General features: G+C 45.4%; 1 protein-coding gene across 2 annotated transcripts in view; it reads left to right on the plus strand.

Annotated features, from left to right (window-relative positions):
• LOC116948854 (RUN domain-containing protein 3B-like) overlaps positions 1-25,934 on the plus strand; it is an 88,772-nt gene that overhangs the window by 33,641 nt on the left and 29,197 nt on the right. For both annotated transcript variants that reach the window (XM_032966023.2, XM_032966032.2), the window contains exons 3-4: positions 5,992-6,125; positions 13,107-13,192. In XM_032966023.2, coding sequence (XP_032821914.1) covers positions 5,992-6,125; positions 13,107-13,192 — 220 coding nt within the window. The remainder of the gene's footprint in view (positions 1-5,991; positions 6,126-13,106; positions 13,193-25,934) is intronic.

The raw sequence follows: 25,934 nt of genomic DNA on the forward strand, positions 1-25,934 counted from the left end.
CATATTATCAAGTGAAGCAGTGCATGCATGGAATCACCGTGTATTCACTCTTGCTAGCTGAACGGTTCAAAGCCATCTTCAGGACCGTTTGCATGTTTCTCTTTTGCCTAATAAATTGGCAACGCAACTATATCCTGGGTAAATAGCCTGAACATTTGTCTTCAACCAATTACATCGCTATCCCCGGTAACGTTTGTGACCCTGAGTCAACAGTTTTTTTTTCTTTTTGTAAATTACAGTTACTCTTTGTTGTACGTGTGCCCCAACTGTGAACTAAGATGATGGTGTAGACTTGCTCTATTCGTGGTTGGTGTCAAATGAAAATGATTTCGGTTTTTCCTGATTGCCACCTGCACTTCAATGAGCGTTGGTCGGCACTCACAAATCTGCTGACAAATTTAACGTGCATACTGCACTCGCTGTTTAGTGTTTATAATTAACTGTGCAGGTCTCATTTAATTCATTCACGTGCATCAAACTGTAAGATCCATTACACTCGTTGCTGTGGTATAATCCTTGGCACACTGGACTTAAACTAATACTAAACTATTTTTCCTTTATTTTCTACCAGATAAGAGCCACTGAGTGTCGTAGCTCTTTTTTCCGAAGCGACCTGGCCACAAATGATAGCTCAACAAAGTGGATTATTACGTTGGAAATTTAGAGCAGCCAAATACTCTAAACGTTTCTAAATGTCTCCAGATCAATCCATAGCTCTCCAGATCAATAGCCCAACACGACAGTTGAAACAATGGCCACGTTTGTAAACTCCCTACCTTTTTCCCCCCAGCAGTATAAATTGGTACCACCACAGTTCGTCGATTGGGAAAGTCGCGTGTGGTGGGTTAAATGTGGGTAACAGCACCACTCCCAAGGTGACTGCCCATTGTGAAGAGCAGGAACAAAAACCCTCTGGAGGGGCTCTCCAGAGCTCCCTCTAACAGGGAGGCCCTTCTGACAGCAGTGGCGTGATCAAGAAATTGCAGGGGCTGCAACTTTTACGTGTCCCCACACTAATTTACAATCGTGCAACGGAGTGGTTTAATATGCAATGCTGGAAGATTCCCACATCACAAAATAGGTACATACCTTCATCACAAAATGTCCGCCTGCCACATATCCACCCTGACCGATTGACCGCCCACAGCCAGTGTAGTAATTCTGCGCTGTGGTGTGGATTGTCGTCTTCTATAGATGTCCACAAATCCGACCTTTTCACGTATCCACCGATACCTCAGTCCCCAGTGAATTGGATCAGCGACGTTATGCTGTAATCGTGTACAAATATGATGTAAAATAAACTAAACTTTTTTTTTGTATTTTACCGGGTAAGACCCACTGAGCTATGTAGCTATATTTCAGAAATTATAGCTCAACAAAGTGGCTTATCATGTGGAAATTTATGGCAGCCAAATACCCAAAAAGCACGTTAATTCTAAATGTGGAGGGACAAACCAGAGGACCCGGAAAAAAAACCATGCGACCACGGGGAGATAGACACACAGACAGCAGGCATCAGGGTCGAGATGGAACCCACCACCTCCTGTATAATAATCTACTTGTGTAATGACAGTGCGGAGCGATAGCGGGACAGTATGGTTCCCCGGGACCATAGTAACTAATGGACGAGCTAATGATTATTAATGAGACAAGCATTGACAGGGTAACGTGAGGGGGAGCACGGGATCCAATGGCAGGAAAGTGTAATAATGGCGGTGATCGGCAGGGCCAGGTGCGGTGAGGAGAATTCGGGAATAAGGGCGTGGCCGGACCGGGCGAGGATAAGTAGCAGCACGAGCGGAGGCTTGGGGCTGCTTGGTGTGGGGAACTGCCGTCGTCGTCGCCTTGGATCGGGTCGTCTCCATCGTCTGCGAGTTGTCCTGAGATTGGAAGCTATGTTGTCTCAGAATAGAGTTGCGTCACTACCCAAGTGTACAGAGTCACTCGCGGTTACATGTTGAGTTGTCATTGGACTTTATTCTTAATAAATATACAGAAGACAAGACGGCGTCTCTGAGAGCTACGTTACAGTGGTGTCAGAAGTGGCTATTGTAAAATGCCGAAGAAGGTAAATAGTAAGAACCAACCTGTAGCATCTTCATATTGAGTTTCCCCAGCTGCCCCTGGAGCCGGGAGCCTGGTAACGAAGCCCGAGTGTGCAAAGGATACGGCACCTGCGTCAGAGCAGTGGCGAGCCCTGATGGCGGAGGCGGATCGGCTCCGGTTGACCGTCGCTGATTTGACATCGAAGAAGAGAGTGGCGACTTCGGGAGCCGACGCAACCGGGGACGAGCCGCAAACTCGGGCATGGATGGGGGAGTGTCCGCCTGCGATCGGGGTTCCCGCGCTGGAGACCATTTTGCGGGTGGAGACACGGCCAATGGCCGCCATTTCGAAGCCTGTGCGGGAGGCTACAGTGGCGGTGTGATCTCGGATGGCGGAGCGGGAAGCCGTCAAGCAACCACGACGGTTGCCATTAATTAAAGAATTTACAGCGGCGGGTGAAGACGGAGTGCCTTCACCCACCAGTTTGGAGCAGCGTACCAGTCTGTCAGCTGGACAGAGGAAGAGGTGCTGGCTGCTTTGCCATCCCTGAGGAGAAGAGGTCCATGCTTCAGGAGGCCTACAAGGAGATGTCGGCTGTATACAACCCGCCGAGGGGTGCCCGCAAGCAGGTGAGGCCCTACAAGGACGGACTTGGGGGGCTGCATGAAGCAGATGATCCCGACTTGGAGAAGGAAGGACTGGCCGACAGCCCGGAAGGCAAGACCCTCCATGGCATGTCTTGAACAGTGGGCTGTGTGCTTACATTGCTCAGGGAGTAGTGGTCCTGTCGTGCTGTGGCAGACGGTTTGACCTGATGGGCCGGAGGTCGAGACCCTCCCTGCACATCTGGCGCAGTGAGGTGTGGGCATTGTGGCTGGGAGTAGTGGTCCCATCAGGTTACGGCAGATGGCTTGACCTGATGGCCCGGAGGTCGAGACCCTCCGTGGCGCATCTGGAGCAGTAGGCCCGATCTGATAGCCCGGAGGTTGAGACCCTCTGTGGCGCGTCTGGAACGGTGGGCCAGATGCTCGCAGAGATTGGGGATAGTGGTCCCATTACGTTGTACCGAACGGTGAGACTTGGGTGGCAGGAGACGGGGGTCCTCCTTGGGCTGTCTTGAAGCGAAAAGGGCCGCAGACTCGTACCGCGATGGGTGCTAACGCTGTTCAGTAGGGGAACCATTCCTGCAGATCCTTTTCGGGTTTATGGAAATTGCGGGGGTTCAGGCGAAAGGAATATTGCGGAGGGAGTTTAGCGGAATGCGACAGGTTCGGGCCGAGTGCTGAGACGAGAGTGAGGACACATGCTGGAAAGTGTGGAAGGGGAGTTGTGGCAGTAACCCTAAGTTCGGGGTGCATGTTGTTGAGTACGACTCCTGTTGAGGGAAGGGTGGCCGTGGAAATTCGCTGATAAGGATTTTGGAGGGGGTCCAGCATCAGGAAGATTGTCAATCTGTGTGATGTGTCGGAGTGTGTTAGTCAGAAGAGGTGTAGTACGGGATAGAGCATGGCTAAATCGGTTGCGAAGCGCCATTGCTTTGGTCCCCGAAATTTGCACTGGCCAGGTATATGGCCGGTGGGGAGAGTCGTTGAAATTGGACGGCCACGGTGCAGGCAAGTGTGAGTGTGATGTTGCCGCTGAGTCGCCGTTAATCGCGCTTGGTGCCGTTTGTTGTTTTAGTCCTGCATCATTCATCCCCATTGTTGTGTAGTCGGGGTCTGGGGTGTCGGACGGGCCGGGCTGGTGGGCTGGAGTAATCGAATGCCGAGGGATGTCTGTTGTTCCACCCCCAGTTGTGGATCCCTGGCGTCAGAAGTAGCCGAAGACCTCAAACCCCTCCGCCCCCCCCCCCCCCCCGGCTTGAGTGCAAGCCTTCTTGGCCTTTTGTTGGCCACAAAATCTGCCCGAAGAAAAGGACCGATGTCAAGAGCTGGACATTTCGTTGACGGAGCGCCGTGATATTGTTGGTTTCTTGTGTGTTGCATTGTGTTTGTGGGTGTCCGTATGTTCAAAATGTCTATGGCTTGACGGAATGATCGTGGGGGTTGCTTGCGTGTGTTGTTCGGAGTTGGCGTTATTGTTGTGTTACGGATTTTGTTGCGGTGGTTCACATTGGTTTTCTAAAGTGTAGGTTGTTCCATCAACCCCTAAACAATTGTTACGCGTTGTGTTAAACGGTTTATTCGGCCTAAAAATAAATTGTTGAAATTGTGTTAGCGGAGGAAGGCAATTTTTTCAAGAGGGATGGGGGAGGAGGTGATGTAATGACAGTACGGAGCGATAGCGGGACAGTATTGTTCCCCGGGACCATGGTTACTAATGGACGAGCTAATGATGATTGATGGGACGAGCGTTGACAGGGTCACGTGAGGGGGAGCACGGGATCCAATGGCAGGAAAGTGTAATAATGGCGGTGATCGGCAGGGCCAGGTGCGGTGAGGAGAATTCGGGAATAAGGGCGTGGCCGGACCGGGCGAGGATAAGTAGCAGCACGAGCGGAGGCTTGGGGCTGCTTGGTGTGGGGAACTGCCGTCGTCGTCACCTTGGATCGGGTCGTCTCCATCGTCTTTGAGTTGTCCTGAGATTGGAAGCTATGTTGTCTCAGAATAGAGTTGCGTCACTACCCAAGTGTACAGAGTCACTCGCGGTTACGTGTTGAGTTGTCATTAGACTTTAATCTTGACTTGCTTTACTACCCGGCTTCGCCCGGGACTTGGATTCACCACGCCCAGCCGCCTTTGTCCCCCCAGTGGCGATCTTCACACACCACACCAGTTACTCGTTTGAGGCTCGGGGAGGCCCAGTAGTGGTTCAAATAATCGCCACCAGTGGTGGCCATGAGCGGGAATCGAACTCGGGTCGCCGGATTCGTAGCGCAGCGCGCGAATCGCTACGCAGACGCTGCCCCCCCCCCCCACACAGGATAAAGACAAAGATCCCCCGTGTAGCCTGTGAGACTGTAGGGGGCAAGCGCTGTTAGCGAGCACCTATGAAGGCCGGCACGGCACACGAGAGGGTGGGTGGCCAGCACCACGCCTGGCCGCCTTTGTCCCCCCAGTGGTAATGTTCACACACCACACCAGTTACTCGTTTGATGCTGAGTCGACCTAGGGGAGGCCCAGCAGCGTTTAAAATCATCGTCACCGGTGGTGGCCTTGGGCGGGAATCGAACTCGGGTCGCCGGGTTCGTAGCGCAGCGCGCTAACCATAGGTACACATAACACGCGCTTGCTGCAGACACACACACAACTTTCAGGGTGCGTACAGCAGTAAACGACTGAAATAATAAAGCAATGCTGCGTGAAGAACGCCTTAGACCTGCAACACAATTGTATTTCACTTTACCCGCGATCAGCAAGCACACTCCGTTTCGCTTCCGCACACGGCTCACATGACAGATGTGACGTCACAGCTCACTTGCCGTGCAAAAAATATATGCATTATTGAGCCACCCCCCCAAAACAAATACAAAAGTGTATTTTTATAATTTTTGCATGGTGTACAGTCTGGAAAGTACCCACATGGCAAATTTCAAATTTGCTGCATGTCGGGAAGTACGCTAAACATTTTGAAAAGACACACATAATCACAAATTTCCCTTTTATATATAGAGAAGCAGATAAATATACAGAAGACAAGACAGTGTCTCTGAGAGCCGCATTACACATGTATTTTTAAGGTGTCTTCCACTAATATCTCATAGCAGGCGAGGTAGTTTAACATCTCGCCGCCGTAGCGAGATGTGAGCGTGTGCTACACGACACGCGCTCTCACGACGAGACCGCGGTGTGCCATGATTTTTGCTTTTGTGGTTCGCGTGGCATTTGTGGGGATCCCCACACCCCCCCCCCCCCCCCGGCAGCTCTCTCTCTCTGCCGGGGGCGCTTCTCTCCCGGGCGCCGTGGTTCGAGGGCCGAGCGTGCGGGGTCCGGGCTCTCATTACAGGGCAGCTGAGCTGGTTCGGCTACGAGATGCCGCGCTGCTTCTGGGATTACGTCCGCATTGCGTGCCAGAGGGTGCCGCACAACTGCCTGGCGAGCGTGGAGAGTATGGAGCACGGCGGCGGCGGCAGGGCCAAGGTGGGACCTCTGACCTCTGACCCCGCCGCCACCCACCCACCCACCACCCCGCATGCCTTCACACAGGCCACCCTTGCGAATGAGGCTACTGCGTTCTGATCTCTTGCGTTCTCACCTGGTTCAAAAGAGGTAACGTTAACCAAACTTGACAAGTTTCCCTGGACACCTTGCGAGCGAGATGATGAGGGATAGACTTACGTGTGTTTGGTTTTCATTGGCAAGCCGGACAATACAATACGGTAACCATGAAAAGGGGGCCCGTGTATGATGTTAAAAGTTTAGGAAAAAATAAGTGCATGATCTTGAAGAGTGACATGGCATCGTCACGCTAAGAGAAATCGTGATATAGACGTGCGGTAATGGGCATAGATGCAGGTGCATTGATTGCGGATACAATTATCTTTTAAATGCAGGGATTAGCTTTTCACGCGTGTCCTGCTTAGCTCTGCTTGAGAAAGAATACAAAGCCTTAATTATATTGTATTTAATGAGGCCCTGCTCGCAAGTGGAGCATTCTATGTGGATAGATTATCGCAGGAATGTGAACTGCATGTAATTGCAAAAGATTATTGTTCAATTACGATAAACATAGCGGCACAAGCCAATTTGTTTGTTGCTTCATGACATTAAATGAAAGATATGTCAAGAAGCCTGCATGTGACCTTTGGTGGCGATACGGATGTACGGGGGGGGGGGGGGGGTGGTGATGGCAGGAGCCGTGTGTGGTCACACACTCAATACGTCCTTAAAATTCGGAGAAACGGTGGCTCCCAACCGCATGCTCGCCCTTCAACTTGGACACGGCAAATTTTCGGTAATCTGCGTAGGCCCACAGAAATAAATGATAATTGCAACAACAACAAAACATCTTTGCCCATTAAAGGAGACTTCCCGCCACTCCCACCTCCGCTGCGACTCGATATTTCTCTTATTTATTTCAAATGTTGAGTCTCCACGCAATAGGAGTACTTGGCTCACCGGTGTACAAATAGCGGAGAAAATATCTTGAACGGTTATTATTGTGAGGAGAATGTGCACTCACACACTCCCGCGCACACACCGTCACATAAAAATTATTCTAAAAAGTGACCTTAAACACAAAAGAAATTATTTTGCAAACGATGATTATTACATCGATATATAATTAGTCTAATTTATTTACAAATTAGCCCAGTTTCCTGTATTTTATTTTCCAAATTCCATGAAATAAAAATGTAACTGTATTAAAACTTACACACTCTTAGGTTCTTCCGGTAAAGTCACGTAGGTATAAAATAAATCACGACGTTTTGGGCACAACACAAGCGTCCATCATCAGGTGGGAAAGCATGGTCTGCTACTGAGGCAGACTTTTTAAATGTTTGAAATGGGTGTAGCTCAAGGGTTATAAAGAAGTGGCCGGGGCTAGTGATGTTAATGTGAGAAATGTGTGTGTTGCACCCGAAACGTTGTGATTTATTTTATTTTATACCTACGTGACTTTACCGAAAGAACCAAAGAGTATGGATTCCTGCAGTCACGAAAGCTTTAAATCAAGATTAAAACTTACACAATTATAATGTTAAGTTGGAGTGATATTTTAAGAGGCGAGTCTGGAATCTGAGAATTCGTCATAGGCGTCTATGGCGTCGAGACAGCATTGTTAGCAGCATCCTAATTCTAGATTTAAGCATCCTAATTGGCAGTTTGTGCTGTGGACCGGTGCCCAAAGCCAGCAGCATAATATGTGAAGGCACGAATTACCACGAATTAACAGCCAGATCACATTTCAACTACGGTGCAAATGCAATATTATGCCAGGGTTTCCTCATGAACCCACATGGTTTACCAGTCTACTGTGTTCAAATACAAAGTGAGTTGTTACTCTGCACACGCCTGCCAATTGTTGCATAGCTCACATCACATAAAGGCAGAGCAGTTTGATACATGGCAACAGTGCTTTTGAATTACTCTTTATATGTACAGCATTGTTGGATGCTATCAGCATGACTTACGCCATATAAAACGAAATTATTAAATTTCGATTTAAAGCTTTCGTGACTGCAATGATTCATCTTCTTTGGTTCTTTCGGTAAAGTCACGAAGAATGAGAATAAAATAATAAATTGATAAAATAACACAATAATATTCTCACGACGTTTCGGCCACAATATCAGCGGCCTTCATCAGGTGAAGGGACGAGACTGTCTGGAGGACAGCGCTGTCCTACCAGACAGTCTCGTCCCTTCACCTGATGAAGGCCGCTTGTGTTGTGGCCGAAATGTCGTGAGAATATTATTGTGTTATTTTATCAATTTATTATTTTATTCTCATTCTACGTGACTTTACCGAAAGAACCAAAGAAAACGAAATTATTATTATTATTAAATTCAACTGCATCTTGACAAACTGTTACGTAGCCAACTCATCTAGGTTATTTCACGTAACTTAATTTTCCTTTCCAAGCTCAATACATAGGGATGTAACTCCACCCATTTCTGTCTTTGGCAGAATTCGGTGCTATGCCAACACATTCTTGTCATCTTTCGAATAATTGACCGTATTCTCTGCGTGAGGCAGTGTGAGCTTTTGTTCAGGATAAATGCCACACTCTGTGAGTGCCTGTGCTGTGCGTGGTAGCTGAACCATCTTCTTTGATCTTCATTCCCTAATGAAATGCTGGAATTGCTCTTTGTTGACACGGTAGAGCACCTGCACACGTTAATAACCTAATCCAGTTCTGTCAGTCGAGCTCTAACTCCTTGTCACTGCCTGCAATTTCACGCCTTACGAAAGGCAACAAATCGTTCTTACCTTTATTAGAGAAGACTTTTTACCATAATTATTGAATCATCATCATTTTTGTCATCAACAAAAGCATTGGCATAATTGTTATCATTCTTGGTCATCATCATCCTCAATATGAGCATCACAGTCATCATCATCATTTTTGTCATCATAATTATCATCGTCATCATTCTAAATCCACTGCACGAGAAAAACCTCAATGTTGAATATACCATGCACCACCGTCTTGCGCAGCTATACAGCTGGGATTAAATATTGCTCTCAAAAACGCCCTGGTTCGATTTCTTTCTGTTGATAATTGATTTTATTCCACTGACTCTTTGGTTTTTTCGGTAAAGTCACGTATACATAAGAAATAATAAAATAACATAGTAGCGTACGACGTTTCGGTTGCAACACAAGCAGCCATCATCAGGTACAGAAGAGCTAAATTTAGGAGAGAGGGGAAACACATATCCTCAGATGTATATACAGACACCCAAGTAGGGAGAACTGACACAGACACAACAGGGGACAGAGAGAGAGAAGCATACCAGACAAACAGGGTTTGGCAAAAATTTTGGAACCATATAAAGCAACACAGACGGTCGGTCAAAACACAATTAACGCAGAGTCCGGTTGATCACGTTATTTCAAAGATTGCTAAATTGAAAGTTACGTATGAAACTCAAAATACAGACCGCACACACACACACCGACATCCAAGAAGAGCGAACCAGCACAGAGACAAGCACACAGTAAAGTCACTTTAAATAGGCAGCGAAGGTAAGGCTGAGAGACAATGGAACAAAATTAGCATGAGGTATGCATGGAGCAGAGTGGGGGGCGGCAGCACACAATGGGACAAATCAGTATGAGGTAGTGGGGATCGGCAGCACCGACTCGGAAGCAACAAGGCCCATACACAGGCAGAGACAGCACAGAGACACAAATCCAAGCGAAGACACAAAGGCAGATACACAAGCAGAGACAACACAAGGACAAAAACCTCTTACCTCCCCGGAGAGGTGGTTCAGACTTGATTTGAAGCTTTCGTGACTGCAGGAATTACTCTTTGTTTTTTTCGGTAAAGTCACGTATAAATAAGAAATAATAAAATAACATAGTAGCGTCGTCACGTTATTTCAAAGATTGTCTGGCGAGATGGTTAGGACACAAAAACAACATTTAAATTATATATTAGTGATGGATGCCATCAGGGGCAGAGCCAGGGGGGGGTGACAGGGGTGACATTCTGCGTATAAGTGTACGACACTCGGTCTGGCGGACTCCGTGCAACTGCATTGTCAGAGCGTGTCGCCAACCGATGGCGTCAGTTCAACAGCCTGACTCTCTAATCATTCTTTAAATTAAAATTTGTTGAATGTCACCCCGGCCTGAATTCCTGGCTTCGCCCCTGGATGCCATAATCTTTTTTATAAAACACAGGTTCTGTTCCTCTGCCTACTCAGCAGTTAGTAATGGACATCCTTACCTTTCTCAAAGTTACAAATATAACAACTGGTGCCATTGAATTATAAAAGTTGCTTTGCGGATTGCGTTAGTTGAATAGTTTGTAGTTATCCATAATATAGGGTTTTTTGTAGTTAGTAGGTCCTCGACCAGAATGCACCATTGGGCCTAGACAGTAGACCATAATCAAGCAGAAATTAAAACGGGAAAGTTGGAGAAGGGAACACCGCCCCACTCAGGAAATAAGAATAGCATTCAGATCTGATAAATAGTCTAAGAGCATCCCCAACTATTAGGGGTGAGAATTAGGAATTCCAACATGCGATGCTGGAAGCAAGAATAGTTTTGGTTGGCAGCGCCAGTGTTTGGTGCACCCTCCCCCTCCCTTCCCCATCTCCTTCCCTACCCTATTGCCCTCCGACTACCCCCTTTCAACCTCCATAATGCCCTGGGGTTAGAAGCTTCCTATCCCTGCCCCAGCCTATTTATAATTTACTTCCTTAAATGTTAATGTATTCAATCATCCAATCAAGAGAGAGAACACCGGGACACTTAAACAAACTAAAAACTGAAATTGCTTTTCTAAAAGAAAGCAAATTAACTTTAACTGACTCAATTAAACAACAACATCTCAAAGTAGAGGTGTTGTAATATTGATCCACAAAAAAATACCATTCACACCCTCCGAACAAATAGCAGACCCGGAAGTTAGATACATAATAGAGCAATGGCAAAATATAAGACACCCTTTTGACATTCTGCGACGACTATTACCCACCTCCAGCTAACACATCTGTAGTGAGTCCAACTTAGTCGCAGACGTTGTGTTGGGAGCAACACGTTTTATTCAACTCTTAGCACAACGTACTCCAGGCTATTAACACAACATACTCCAGGATATTAACACAACATGCTCCAGGTTATTAACACAACATACTCCAGGTTATTAACACAAGACACTCCAGGCTATTAACACAACATACTCCAGGCTATTAACACAACATACTCCAGGCTATTAACACAACATACTCCAGGCTATTAACACAACATACTCTCGGGTGGTGACCACCTAACTAACCACGCTACGGCAGAACTAGACACGGTTACACTATCCCGGTCCGGACCACAAGCTGGGTCCCAGACCGCGTGACTGGAGGCTTCTTCAAGCTTGACGTGGATCTCCTGCCTCTCCAACAGTAAGAACCCCGAGCCTCTCACAGCCCCCCCCCCCCCCTTATATCGGGCCGGGCTGGGGCTGGCTCCGCCTCTCACCCCGCCCACCTTCTCGATCTCTCTCGGCCTTGCCTGAAGGCTCTCGAGAGTTCTTCCCGGACCACCCATTAGCCCCCTCCACTGGTGGCCCCCCTCCAGTATCATCCGGTGACATGTCCCCAGGTAAGCCAGAGTATCATGCCCCCAACGTAACCCCAGCTGGCTGACACTCCCTCGCTCTCAACGGGAGCCCGCACCACATGCTGTGCGTGGTGCCACCGCGCTTAACCAGCGCTCACCCAAGCCCCCACTAGGGCTGATACTACACCCCGTGTCCGGGGTGTACACACAACAGTATACAGTACATCCCACCGTGGCCTCACAAGCCTGGCACCACATAGTGACATTCCCAGTCATTACACATTCACCATAAAAATGGTCATAAAGCACCTACATTCAAACTCTCATGATGATGTCATAATAGAGGGGGACTGGAACCTGACTTGCAACCCCCGAATAGACAAAACTCCCCCTCCACCTAAAGAGAAAAAGGACAGCAAAAGAGAAGCCCTCCTTAGCTATTATTGTCACGACTCTCTCTCTCATAGACCCTTGGCATACAACACATACCCTTGAAAAGAACTACATGCACATACCCCAAGCCCACAAATCGCTATCCAGAATTTACTTCTTTCTGATAACCAGAAAACGGCTCCTGCAAATGACAGAGCCCAATGCAACGCAAGACAAGAAAAACAGTGACAGATTTCAGATGACATTAGAGAATACTGGGATCGAAACTCCACAACCAAAATAGAGCTGACCACAGGTACTTTATGGGACGCCTTAAATGCAGTCATCAGAGGCAGATTTATTACACTAGGTGCTTTATACAGCAAGGAGTAGAAACACCTCTCTACTGCACCTTGAATAGGAGGGGCACATAAGACACTAATGACCTCTTATTCGAATGAAGTAATATCAGAAATACATCAACTCAGGCGAACACTAGATAAATTACTACATGACAAAACTACTACTCTTCTCCACAAATCGACCTGGAAGTTTACTGTCCCATCTTTCAACACAGGGAAGGACGAGCCCAAATAAATCACATACCCCCCCATTAAATCCTCAAATGGTAAATTATGGCCGAATTGTCTCCAGGTCCTCCAGTTTTTCCCTCCATATTTAGAAATATGGCTGGCTATGGATTGATCTGGAGACATTTAGAAACGTTTAGAGTTTTTGGCTGCTATAAATTTCCACGTGATAAGCCACTTCGTTGAGCTATCACCTGTGGCCAGGTCGCTTCTAAAAAGTCACTATATATAGCTCAGTGGACCTTGCCTGGTAAAATAAAAAAAATAGTTTAGTTTTATGTAAAACGGCATTATTTTATTGTGTGTCTTATAGTCAAATAATAAAAATAACAATATATCTTTTCAGCTCTTTTATTCAGACCACTGCTGGACGAAGCTTCCCTAGGTCACGTAAGTCACGGGAATTGTTTGACCTCACTTCACCCAGGGTCGAGCCTGGATCCGAATGACCCTGATGGAGAAGCGCCTGGGCGAGTACATCTCCTCCGCCCTGCGCGACGTCAAGACCACGCGGTACGGCCAGTCTCTCCACACACACCCGCTCATTAAATACAGCCCTTGCTCCCGGTGACCCCCCAACAGGAGGTATGACCCCCCAACAGGAGGTATGACCTCCTGGTGTGGGGTCGCACCTGTCGGGTTGGATATCAAATCATTGGTACATTAGGTATTCTGGCAATTTATTCTAGCGAGGCAAGGCTATCGCGAAAGTGCAGTGTTTGAGAGACTGTTATCGCCCGCGGTGGTTTCAAAACAGGGAGCGATATTGCTGCGGGGCTTTATCCAATTGGGTAATTTATTAGTCGTTTTGAAATCTGGCAAATTTTGGACGGTGATGCCGGCACCCTTGATCATCGCTTTTTCGTTTAATGTCACCACATCTTTTGAAGGTCTGCTGTGAAACAGCTGATGTAAATGTTGACTCATACACCCATCGTATAAATAGTAGTAACAATAAATAACTTGCAATGTGCGGAATCTCTCCAATGGACAAACATTTGAAAGCGACTCTAATTAACCAGGGCGGCCTGATGGGTTCAAACCTCTGCAAACAAAGTGGGAAATACGCTACTGCTCAGCCATGTCAGCACCCTAAATAAACTAAAAACTATTTAAACTAAACTATTTTTATTTTACCAGGTAAGGCCCATTGTGCTATATAGCTATTTTTTAGAAGCGACCTGGGCAACAGAGTGGCTTATCATGTTTAAATTTATAGCAGCTGCAGTGAGGGAAAAAAGTATTTGATCCCCTGCTGATTTTGTACGTTTGCCCACTGACAAAGAAATGATCAGTCTATAGGTAGGTTTATTTGAACAGTGAGAGACAGAATAACAACAAAAAAATCCAGAAAAAACATTGTCAAAAATGTTATAAATTGATTTGCATTTTAATGAGGGAAATAAGTATTTGACCCCCTCTCAATCAGAAAGATTTGTCAGTGGGCAAACGTACAAAATCAGCAGGGGAACAAATACTTTTTTCCCTCACTAAACACATGATTCTAAATGTGGAGGGGAAAAACCGGAGCATCTGGAGAAAAATCCACGCAACCATGGGCAGAGAGACACGCAAGCGTAAGGGTTGGGATCAAACCCTCGACCTCCTTCCATACCAGGCAAGGTAGTTAACATCTCGCCAATGAAGGGTTTAATCGAATTTAAGCATAGATCTTTTTTTATGAAATGCGGGTGTTCATTGAATGTTGGACGTCCTCGTGAATTACTGGTGCTCCAGACTTGTGCGGTCACCTCCATGAGAAATTGGGGAGGTGGATGGCGGTGGCTTTGGGGATAAAACTTAGACTGGCGAAGAGAACAGGGAAGGAGGGACGTCCAGCCAAGTTGAATTTTCCCCTCGACCATTTCCACGGTGTTGGCTTGATCCTCGGCTTAAAAAAAAACGCGTTATGAGGCGGCGTTCAAAAATAATTGTGCGTGACAGCGGAACGCTTACATTGAAGACATCCGAACGTATCGCCAGCGCATGGGTACGTCGGCGCGGTGATCACAAAGAGAATCGGCACAGCGTCCACTTCAAACAATTCAGGAGGTTGTTCTGATCCGCACCTTGTTCTAAATTATTGAAACTTTTTTTACATCACCAGGTAAGGCGCACTGAGCTACTGCATTTAGCTCTTTTTGCAGAAGTGACCTGGCCACAAATAATACGCTCAACGAAGTGGCTTGTTGCGTGTAAATTTATAGCAGCCCAAATCCTCTAAACGCACATTGTTTCTAAATGTGGAGGGAAAAACTGGAAGACCTGGAAAAAATTCCATTCAACTACGGGGACAGAGAGACATGCAAATTCCAAATATACAGCCGTCAGGGTCGGGACCGAACCCACGACCTCCTGTAACACCAGGCGAGGTAGTTAACATCTGGCCGCCATCACAAGAATTGTTGACTATCCGAAAGCATGCGACAGTTCGGTTCACAATGTTGAGACGGCCGTGCACAACTTGTCGTGCTCAATCTGCTCAACTTGTAATTTTGTCTTGGTAATTTATTTTCCTTTGTTTAGACATGTATACGTACTTTCCCCTGGTGGTTAAATTTCGATTTAAAGCTTTCGTGACTGCAATGATTCATCTAGACAGTCTCGTCCCTTCACCTGATGAAGGCCGCTTGTGTTGTGGCCGAAACGTCATGAGAATATTATTGTGTTATTTTATTTTATCAATTTATTATTTTATTCTCATTCTACGTGGTGACTTTACCGAAAGAACCAAAGAAGATTTCCCCTGGTGCTTAGATGCTATATCAATTCAACACATTATTCTTGTTTTGCCGTGGTGGTACTGACGTCTCAGGTGAAAGCTTCAAGGAGGAAGCCGTAGGACGCGTGCGCCGTTACCTCCTGCGTGTGTTGTAGCTGTGCAAAGGAAAGTGAGCAGCTGTTTGTAATGAATCACGACAATCTGCCTCCTCGGAGATGTTTGGTCGATGACCTCCCCGCTAAGTGGGGGGGGGGGGGGTCCCTATGATGTGTCCTAACTAAACCACATACTTCAGACAAATCCTGAATTAAACATGAATAATGTACGCGTGCAAACATGCCGCAATTAAAAACTGGGGGAAAAAATACGTATCGTGCAAATGCGCGACCTCTGTAAAGCTTTCCAACGTGTGTAAGTGAGATCCTAGAAGTGCGGTAATTAGCGGTTGTAATTTAACAAATTTTACCTTCTGAGTCGGAAAATGGGATGACATCGCAGGAAACATGATGTGTGATGTACGTATGTTGAACGTCTCTCGCACTGCATGTAGCCAGCCGTGCTAATCAGTGATGTTGTGACATCTCACGCACAATGACGTCACGGGGAGGCGCGCCCTTGACGTGTGATGTCATCATCTTGACGGAAAAAGCAAATCCTTTTGGCGCTGTTATTTTTATCACCAAACTTTGGGTAACCCCTTAAACCAGTTTGCTATGGGGTAAGTCTCTAATAGCGACACAGCTTTATGCTCACATTTCACCGACTGTATATTGGATAATTCATATGAGCGTTATTTTGACCACATGTCACAACAGATGGACAGGGAGGCAGACGAAGAGAGCTCACGTGTTAATGCTTTCAACCGTAGTCAGAAAGTATTTAAAATATGTCAATCCTGATTTGAAGCTTTCGTGACTGCAGGCATCCTTACTCTTTGGTTCTTTCGGTAAAGTCATCACGTAGGTAGAAAATGAATAGATAACGACGTTTTGATCGCAACACAAGCAACCGTCATCAGGTGAAACAAACACAGCAGGAGAAATGCTGACGTAGCAGTTCTCCTGCCAAAGAGTATTAAAATATGTCAGGTATGTACACACAGGTAAACAAAGAGAATAGGAATGCTGCCAAATATTCACTAAACAGGGTTGTTGTGATATCACTCCTGGCAATTATATGTAGATGTTTTTTTGTTAAAATAGTGGGGCATTCTACTCGGCTAGGATAAGGAGCTGTCTGATCACAAATTACAGAGTTCCCTCATTATTCGCGAGGGATACGTTCCGGAAATACTACTGAATTCCCAAATTTCGTGGATAGTGATATTAGCCTACGAAAACCTATCTTTGTAATGAATTTACATGAAATAAACTTCGATTTAAAGCTTTCGTGACTGCAAGGATTCATCTTCTTTGGTTCTTTCGGTAAAGTCACGTAGAATGAGAATAAAGTAATAAATTAATAAAATAATATAACAATAAAATTCTCACGAGGTTTCGGCCACAACACAAGTGGCCTTCTTCAGGTGAAAGGAACAGACCTGTCGGGACGACAGAGCTCTGTCGTCCCGTCCCTTTGATATTATTTTTTTACATTTCTAATTTGTTTGTACATTTTTGAGCTTTCAGCATGGTACGTGGGTCGAAAGGAATCAGCAGGGCTTGTTATTTCAGCATCCAATAGATGTCCTAACCCCATTATTTTTTTCAGAACACCACATGGGACATATGCCCCATTAGGTCAGTGCAGCTGTCACCTCATTGAAGATCCAAAATCTTACATCCTGCAGGTTTAGCAGAGCAACTAAAACGGAGCAGAATCTCCCACGCTTTGCATATATTATTTGCCTTGCAACCTAACAGACAGTTTTTTCTTTCGCTATGATAGTTTAGTTGGTAGCGATTGTGAGCGTGGTTTTTACACTGCGCTATGTACCCGGCCGCCTGAGTTTGATTTCCGCTTATGGTTGACATCAGTGGAGAGTGATATCCGAACAAATCCTGGGCCCCCCTTCAGCAATTCGGACTGGCCAGGGTGTTGATGAATGTACAAACAAATGCCCATGACCGACATAGCATGGGAATGCCTTCATCCAGCAGTGGATTGACAGTACCATACATTATTAGTATTTTACTGTTATTAGACTAAACACCACATGAATGCTTAAAAATGGAGTCAGGCATGTGCCATTCAAAATGTATTACCTTAATTTGTTCATGAATGCACAACATATGCTAAATATATAATCTGATTATTTATGCCCACCTCTGTTCAATGCATTAACTACTTTTGCAGATCTGAGAATATATATATTTGAAAATGGTCGTATGAAATGTAAGGACCAATACTACTTCCACTTACTCAAGAGTGTAACAAATTACATTTCAAACATAGTGCATATTTTTGTGTTATCACCAGCTCCTGTTATGGAAATCATGTCATGAAATGTATGGCTTTCAGCAACTTTATCTGTGACAGAACAACCTTGAAAGATGTCACTTCACGAGCCGCTCTTATGATACGATGCACAAGTGAATTGTTTATCACGTGTCAGTCCCCGAAAAACTATTTTAGAAGCTTAGCCTGAGTATAATTCAGTAAAATTTTATTTTAAAAAAACGAATATTCCAGTTTTTTTTTACTTTTGAAGTTGTTGGATACTGAGGTGAGGCCATCAGCTTGCGAAACTTAAGAACGTGGCCGAATCACCTTGACTGCCGATATGTTTCACCTTGACTGCCGATATGTTAAACGAAGATCCCAGCGGTATTATTGATGCTCTGGAATGGGTGTTAAGAGCCTTCTGATCCACCCGGCCTCACCTAAAAGTGTGTATTTTGAACTTCTTTCGCACTGTACGTAGCCAACCGTGCTAATCGGAGGTGCCGATAATGGGCCCAGAATCTCTTTAGGGAATGCAGCCCAGGTCGTCTTTTTTACCAGTTGCATGTCGAATTTAAAATAGCTTTGTTTCTTTCAAGTTGAATGCAGCTTACGAATCGTATATCAAGGTAACTAATAGTGGAGTATATTCTTGGTTCTTTCAGTAAAGTCACGTAGAAGGGAAACAATAAAATAATAAAAATATATATATAAAACAATAAAATTCTCACGACGTTTCGACTGCAACACAAGCAATCATCATCATGTTTCCTGCGATGTCATCCCATTTTCCGAATCGGAAGGTAAAATTTGTTATATATGCTCTAGACCAATTCCTCGACCACATCAATTCCATACACGTAGCCATCAGATTTACCATGGAAGTCGAAAAAGAAGGCAAGCTACCTTTTTTGGATGTCCTAATAAAAAAGAGACCTGATGGTTCAATGGGCCACTCTGTCTACAGGAAAGCTACCCATATGGATGCTTACCTGAAACCGGATTCCCACCACCATCCATCCCAGAAGAATTCCCTCATCAAGACTCTGCACCATAGAGCCCAATGCATATCCAACCAGAAACACATAGCCAGTGAACTCAAGCACGTACACCAAGCTCTAAAGGCTAATGATTACTCTGACTACACAATCCGCAAAGCTGTCACTCCAACCATGAAGAAGGACCCTCTTGAGGAGCCATTCAAAACCATCACTTTACCCTACATTGCGGGGATCACAAAAAAAATCTACAAAATCTTGAATAAACACAAGATCCAGGTCCGATTAAACACATTACATAAAATCCGTGATCTGGTTCCGTCTGTAAAAGATGTGATTCCGGACATACAGTACCCTGGCGTCTACAAACTAAGTTGCCTCTGTGGTAGTAGTTACATTGGAGAAACCAAACGACATGTCTCGGACCGCATCCGTGAACACGAAGCAGACCTAAAACACGGTAGGACCAACACCTCGGCCGTGGCAGATCACTGTTATAATTCAGTAGGCTCACATGACATTGACATCTCCAAGACAGATGTTCTCTGCAAGCCATCTGGCTATCATGAGAGATTCGTTCATGAGGCTATCCACATATACAAGCACAGAGACAATTTCAACCGAGAAGATGGATTCTGGCTTAGCAATCATTGGAAGGATTTTATAAACCATTTCGGGTCTTAATTGATTGTTCACGCTTACGGTGGCTTTCAGACCGCATCCATTATTTTCGTCTCCCCCCTCCTCTTTTCCGAACATAGATAGACTCGTCCATTTGAATAACTGCCAAATTGCTCTCCGTGGTGCTAATGTTAAAAATAACTGCCACTTTTTTCAAATTTTCTTGCTGTGGTTTTCACACCTGATGATGATTGCTTGTGTTGCAGTCGAAACGTCGTGAGAATTTTATTGTTTTGTATTTTTCTTATTTTTTTGTTTCCCTTCTATGTAACTTTACCGAAAGAACCAAGAATATGTTCCTATTATGTCAAACTTGGCCATGTACATATTACATTTTCAGTGACAAGTTGTCAACCTTTTTATTAGACACGTGACTAATGTACAGGCATATTTACGAAGACTTCCGCCAAAGGCCAGGATCTGTGCCTCTTGATATAGAGATATCCTGCCTGCTGTGATGTGAAATTTATGAAGGGTGTCATATCTTCATCTTCAGGTTTAACACTTTCCAGCTATGCCTTTCTCAAGTCTGTTATCACCTTGGGTTTTTTGTCTCATAATAAAATAACCCACTCCTTTCGATTTAAAGCTTTTCTTGACTGCAGGGATTCATCTTCTTGGTTCTTTCGGTAAAGTCACGTGACTTTACCGAAAGAACCAAGAAGATGTAACCCACTCCTGTTAAGCACATGGGATAATGGCTACACTGCACAGCATTGGTCATGTTGAAAACTAAAACTAAAAAAATATATATTTCTTTTACCAAGCAAGGCCCACTGAGCCATATAGCTCTTTTTCAGAAGCGACCTGGCCACAAATGTATGCATGTTGAACTTCTTTCGCATCGTATGCAGCCAACCATGCTAATCCGAGGTGCGAAGAAGGACAACAAACTAAAATGATAGCTTATCACGTGGAAATATATTGCAGCCAAATACTCTAAACGCTTGATTCTAAATGTGTAGGGAAAAACCAGAGGACCCGGAGAACAATCCACATGATCATGGGGAGAGAGAACATGCAAACTCCGAATATATAGGCGTCAAGGTCGAGTTATAACCCACGACTTCCTGCCTACCAGGCGATGTAATTAACATCTCGCCAACCTTCTTGCCACCAGGGCACACAACAACAATTATATGCAGCACAGACAAAGATGTAAGGAAGCTTCTTAAACGACTAATCTGATGAACACAGTGACTCAGTGGTAGAAGGAGTGGCTCAATTTTAGAAATTTGTGCATTCAAATCCTGGTCGGGGTTTGACTCAGCCCATCATCTCTCTACGGGTCAATACAATTAGTACCACTTTTGTGGGCAAGTCAACAGTGGTTGTCCTGATGGAGACATTCTCCCCTCCGGAGGAATATGGAATTTCCATTGCTGTCTCAAAGGTTCTAAAGAGGAGATGATCACCACATCAGTGGGCATTTGAGTTCTAGACCATGACTCAAACAAGAGGGAGGAGAAGATCTCAAAACCGAGGATGGGACACTGCTCTCATAACTTGTGCTAAATATGGAAACAACGGGAAGGTGATTGAAGGCACAGTCTGTGATTGGAACTGTGAGACTCTAATCCCGTAAACATCAAAACCGTGAGATGCATTTATACGTTTGTAGTGACAGAATCGGTCACGTAGCAGTATAGCGCTGGCTGCTGGCAGGGAAGGGGATCTGCAGCTTACAGCAGCCCTGACTGACAGCAGGCCACGTGATAGACCAGAGAGGGATCTCGGGGAAAGGTTACGGAAGGGGCACATCGAGAACCCGCTGGTAGGTTCCAGAAGAGGGCGTGACAGGGGGCCGAGCCAGGCCACGCTGACAGTATAAGAGGGGCCCCGGGAGGGGACCTCGTGGCTGTCGTTTGGAGTAGGATCACCATCGTCACCGTCTTCACCATCTCGGCGTCGCCAGTCAGGCAGTCTACCAGCTGTTCTGACTGGGAACTGTAGTTACTGTTACTGTCAAGTCGTGCTAATAAACAGAGTACCTCCTACTCTTCGTGTCTCTGAGTCAGTCACTACACGTTTATGGGATACCTTAAGGAGGCTGTTGACTTGACTGTGACATTCGTATCCTTGAAGAATGCATCACTTCCCAAATTAACCTCCACGAACAACTGGAGATAACCCCAAGACTGGCGTGATGACATTAAATCAACCGTTACCTTAAAAGCAGACTTGCCAAGGGCAAATTCGTGACTTGCTGAATAAATTTACAAGTTTTCGTACCTGCCAGACTCTTGAGTATTTTTTTGCAATTTGATATTACAAAGTTGCCAAACTACAGTGTTGCAGCTGTAATTATCTCTCTTCACTTGTAAAGTGGATACCAGGAATTAATGTGAACACGTGGAATTAGCCTTGTCTGAGGTCTGCCTGCTTTTAGTTTCAAGTGTTCTGCGTGTGCCTTTGCTTCAATGCTGTTGCCGTAAATGCGACATTTACCACAATAGTTAAAAACAACAATGTATACTAAAGTCGAATCATGACAACGCATAGTTTCGAAGGCGGCAAATCATTGCATGCATATACAGTGAGGGAAAAAAGTATTTGATCCCCTGCTGATTTGGTACATTTGCCCACTGGCAAAGAAATGATCAGTCTATAATTTTAATGTTAGGTTTATTTGAACAGTGAGAGACAGAATAACAACAAAAAACGCATGTCAAAAATGTTATAAATTGATTTGCATTTTAATTAGGGAAATAAGTATTTGACCCCCTCTCAATCAGAAAGATTTCTGGCTCCCAGGAGTCTTTTATACAGGTAATGAGCTGAGATTAGGAGCACACTCTTAAAGGGAGTGCTCCTAATCTCAGCTTGTTACCTGTATAAAAGACACCTGTCCACAGAAGCAATCAATCAGATTCCAAACTCTCCACCATGGCCAAGACCAAAGAGCTCTCCAAGGATGTCAGGGACAAGATTGTAGACCTACACAAGGCTGGAATGGGCTACAAGACCATTGCCAAGCAGCTTGGTGAGAAGGTGACAACAGTTGGTGCGATTATTCGCAAATGGAAGAAACACAAAAGAACTGTCAATCTCCCTCGGCCTTGGGCTCCATGCAAGATCTCACCTCGTGGAGTTGCAATGATCATGAGAACGGTGAGGAATCAGCCCAGAACTACACGGGAGGATCTTGTCAATAATCTCAAGGCAGCTGGGACCATAGTCACCAAGAAAACAATTGGTAACATACTACGCCGTGAAGGACTGAAATCCTGCAGCGCCCGCAAGGTCCCCCTGCTCAAGAAAGCACATATACATGCCCGTCTGAAGTTTGCCAATGAACATCTAAATGTTTCAGAGGACAACAGTGTTGTGGTCAGATGAGACCAAAATAGAACTCTTTGGCATCAACTCAACTCGCCGTGTTTGGAGGAGGAATGCTGCCTATGACCCCAAGAACACCATCCCCACCGTCAAACATGGAGGTGGAAACATTATGCTTTGGGGGTGTTTTTCTGCTAAGGGGGTAGGACAACTTCACCGCATCAAAGGGACGATGGACGGGGCCATGTACCGTCAAATCTTGGGTGAGAACCTCCTTCCCTCAGCCAGGGAATTTAAAATGGGTCGTGGATGGGTATTCCAGCATGACAATGACCCAAAACACACGGCCAAGGCAACAAAGGAGTGGCTCAAGAAGAAGCACATTAAGATCCTGGAGTGGCCTAGCCAGTCTCCAGACCTTAATCCCAAAGAAAATCTGTGGAGAGAGCTGAAGGTTCGAGTTGCCAAACGTCAGCCTCGAAACCTTAATGACTTGGAGAAGATCTGCAAAGAGGAGTGGGACAAAACCCCTCCTGAGATGTGTGCAAACCTGGTGGCCAACTACAAGAAACGTCTGACCTCTGTGATTGCCAACAAAGGTTTTGCCACCAAGTACTAAGTCATGTTTTGCAGAGGGGTCAAATACTTATTTCCCTCATTAACATGCACATCAATTTATAACATTATTGACATGCGTTTTTCTGGATTTTTTTGTTGTTATTCTGTCTCTCACTGTTCAAATAAACCTACCATTAAAATTATAGACTGATCATTTTTTTGTCAGTGGGCAAACGTACAAAATCAGCAGGGGATCAAATACTTTTTTCCCTCACTGTAGCTCATTTACATTAAACTTTGATTCATTACTCGTAGTTCATTGCTTTTCATGGCAGCCTTCGTGTTTTTTTCCTCAGTTCTCTTAACTGTAAAATTACAGACTTAACATTCGATTACTAGAGCCTGGTATCTAAAACCTCTTTTGGGAATGCATCGGATCCACCCCTTAATTTCTGTCGGTGCGCTTAAGGGCCATCGGACACGATTACACATTGAGAAATAAAATCGCACTTGGCCACTAATGTAAAATCCAATTAACTTACTCCCGGCACACCGTTAAGGAAATGAGAGCAAGATCACCATATGCCCTCGTATTTATCCTTAGCTTGACTTGGTGTTTGGTTTTTTTGTCTCGCCCCCTCGAATGCGCAATTTCAGAATATGCTGTGAAATGCATTTAGCACTAGAACAAACTTTAAAAAAAATATCATTTTATTTTCACAGTTGTCTCAAAGGGTCACCTCATACTAATGTAATAACGCACTTCCACTACGAATATTGACTGGTGTCTTTTATTAACAACTACTGCACAGCTCCCCTATCTCTCTCCGGATGGCTTCCCCTCTCTCTCTCTGTTGCTGTAACGCGCGCACTCCCTCTTCCACCGTCGCAGCGCGTCTCTCTCTCTCTCTGTCCACGCTCGCCGCTGGCTGGCGGCGCGCTGGAGGGAGAGAGGGCTTCGCTGGCAGAGGCCGCCACGTGGCCGGTGGCGAGTAGAGGTGGGCGATGATGCAATCCGGACTCCAGGCTCCCCACACCGACCAAGAGTCCTCTCGCTGCCTCTCCTTATATTGCCCTCGGCGGAGCTAAGCTCCGCCTCTAGCCACGCCCCCTCGTGGAACCTTCCCGATGGTTCCCGTACATACCCACGAGCTCCGCCCGTTACCTTTGGCCCAGATGGAACCCTTCCTTCTCATTGGATATTAGTTACCCAGCAGTGACTATGCAATTACCCCTCGTCATCCCTTTGATGGCGCTCTCTCATTACACTAATGTACAGGGCAGCGAAACAACGATTGTTTTCCTTAGTTGTATTTCCCCATGCATTGATCAATGTCTGAACAAACACGATTTTATGTTTCACTCCAACTTCTTCGTTGTATCCTTGCGGCCTTCAAGAGGTTTGCTCAAGGTAACCCGTTCCCATGCAAGAACATCAATTATGCAATATTACTCTCCTAAACAAAGGCAAAGATCCCCCATGTAGCCTACACTGGTTGTTGGGGCAAGCACATTTAGCAGGGGACCTTTGAAGAAGGCGGCACGGTGCACAAGGGGGTCGTGTGGTTACCACCACACCCGGCCACCTTTGTTTCCCGAGTGCCGATGTTAACACACCCATACACTTATTCATTTAAGGCTGCATCGACCTTGGGCAGTCTGAGGACCAGTTCGTCACTGATGTTTGCCATGAGCGGGAATCGAACTCGAGTCGCCACACACACACGTAAACATCACATGCTGCGCACAACATCAGAAATACTTGGAACAAGCCACAATGGATTGACATTCGTCACTTAATTAGGGGTTATATTTCCTACGTGTATCTTAACAATTTTGATGTGTTTATTAGTTTTGGAGTGCCACTCCTCTTGCCTAATTGGGAATACAAATCACTAACTGTTCAACTCAATATAAATGAAATGAAACCTGCTTTGCATATCCCATGTCTCGCTGTCATTGCCAATATTCAATGTGGATGAATTACACTCATCAAATTTACTGACTCCTCGAGCTGTAATGTGTCTGAGAGGGCATGGTGCCCTTCATTTATCCTGGGTTCTCCGGGGTACTCAACACCCAGACTTGAGCAGTGGCGAAGTGGTGCACTCCACTTTGAATTCACTTATCTGAGTTGTGATTACGGTTTGCTGAAGGGCCTTCCCTTCACCAAACTGGTGTAGTATTGTTTAAACAAATTGCCATTACCGACATGGCATGTGGAGGCCTTTAGATAGCAGTGAATTGAGAAAGGCTTGCAAAGAATGTAAGTCTTTATGAAAAAAATCTCACCTTCCTCCTTTGTGCAAATACTCCTTGAAATGAAATTTGCCAACGTTCCTATGCAGGACTCTCCCAAAAAGGAGTCTTGAGACTCAGGCATTCCTGGCTAAATATATGGAATTATCATTATTATAATATTCATGGAGGGAAATAGGCACAAACATCCTCAAATAGCATGGTATATTCCGCAGGGAATGTCTCACAGATGCCAAAACCAGGTCAACACATTTCCCAAGGGAGAATATTTAATCTCCAGAAAATCAGTTGTCCTTCATTATTTTTGGCCCTTGAATAATAAATACAATGCTTCACTAACTAAGCACATTTCTTTAATGGGTGCCACATTCACAAT

The sequence above is a fragment of the Petromyzon marinus genome, chromosome 2 (genome assembly GCF_048934315.1).
Source record: "Petromyzon marinus isolate PM22_M1 ecotype Great Lakes invasive population chromosome 2, UKy_Petmar_22M1.pri1.0, whole genome shotgun sequence".
In the NCBI taxonomy this organism is placed as follows: Eukaryota; Metazoa; Chordata; class Hyperoartia; order Petromyzontiformes; family Petromyzontidae; genus Petromyzon; species Petromyzon marinus.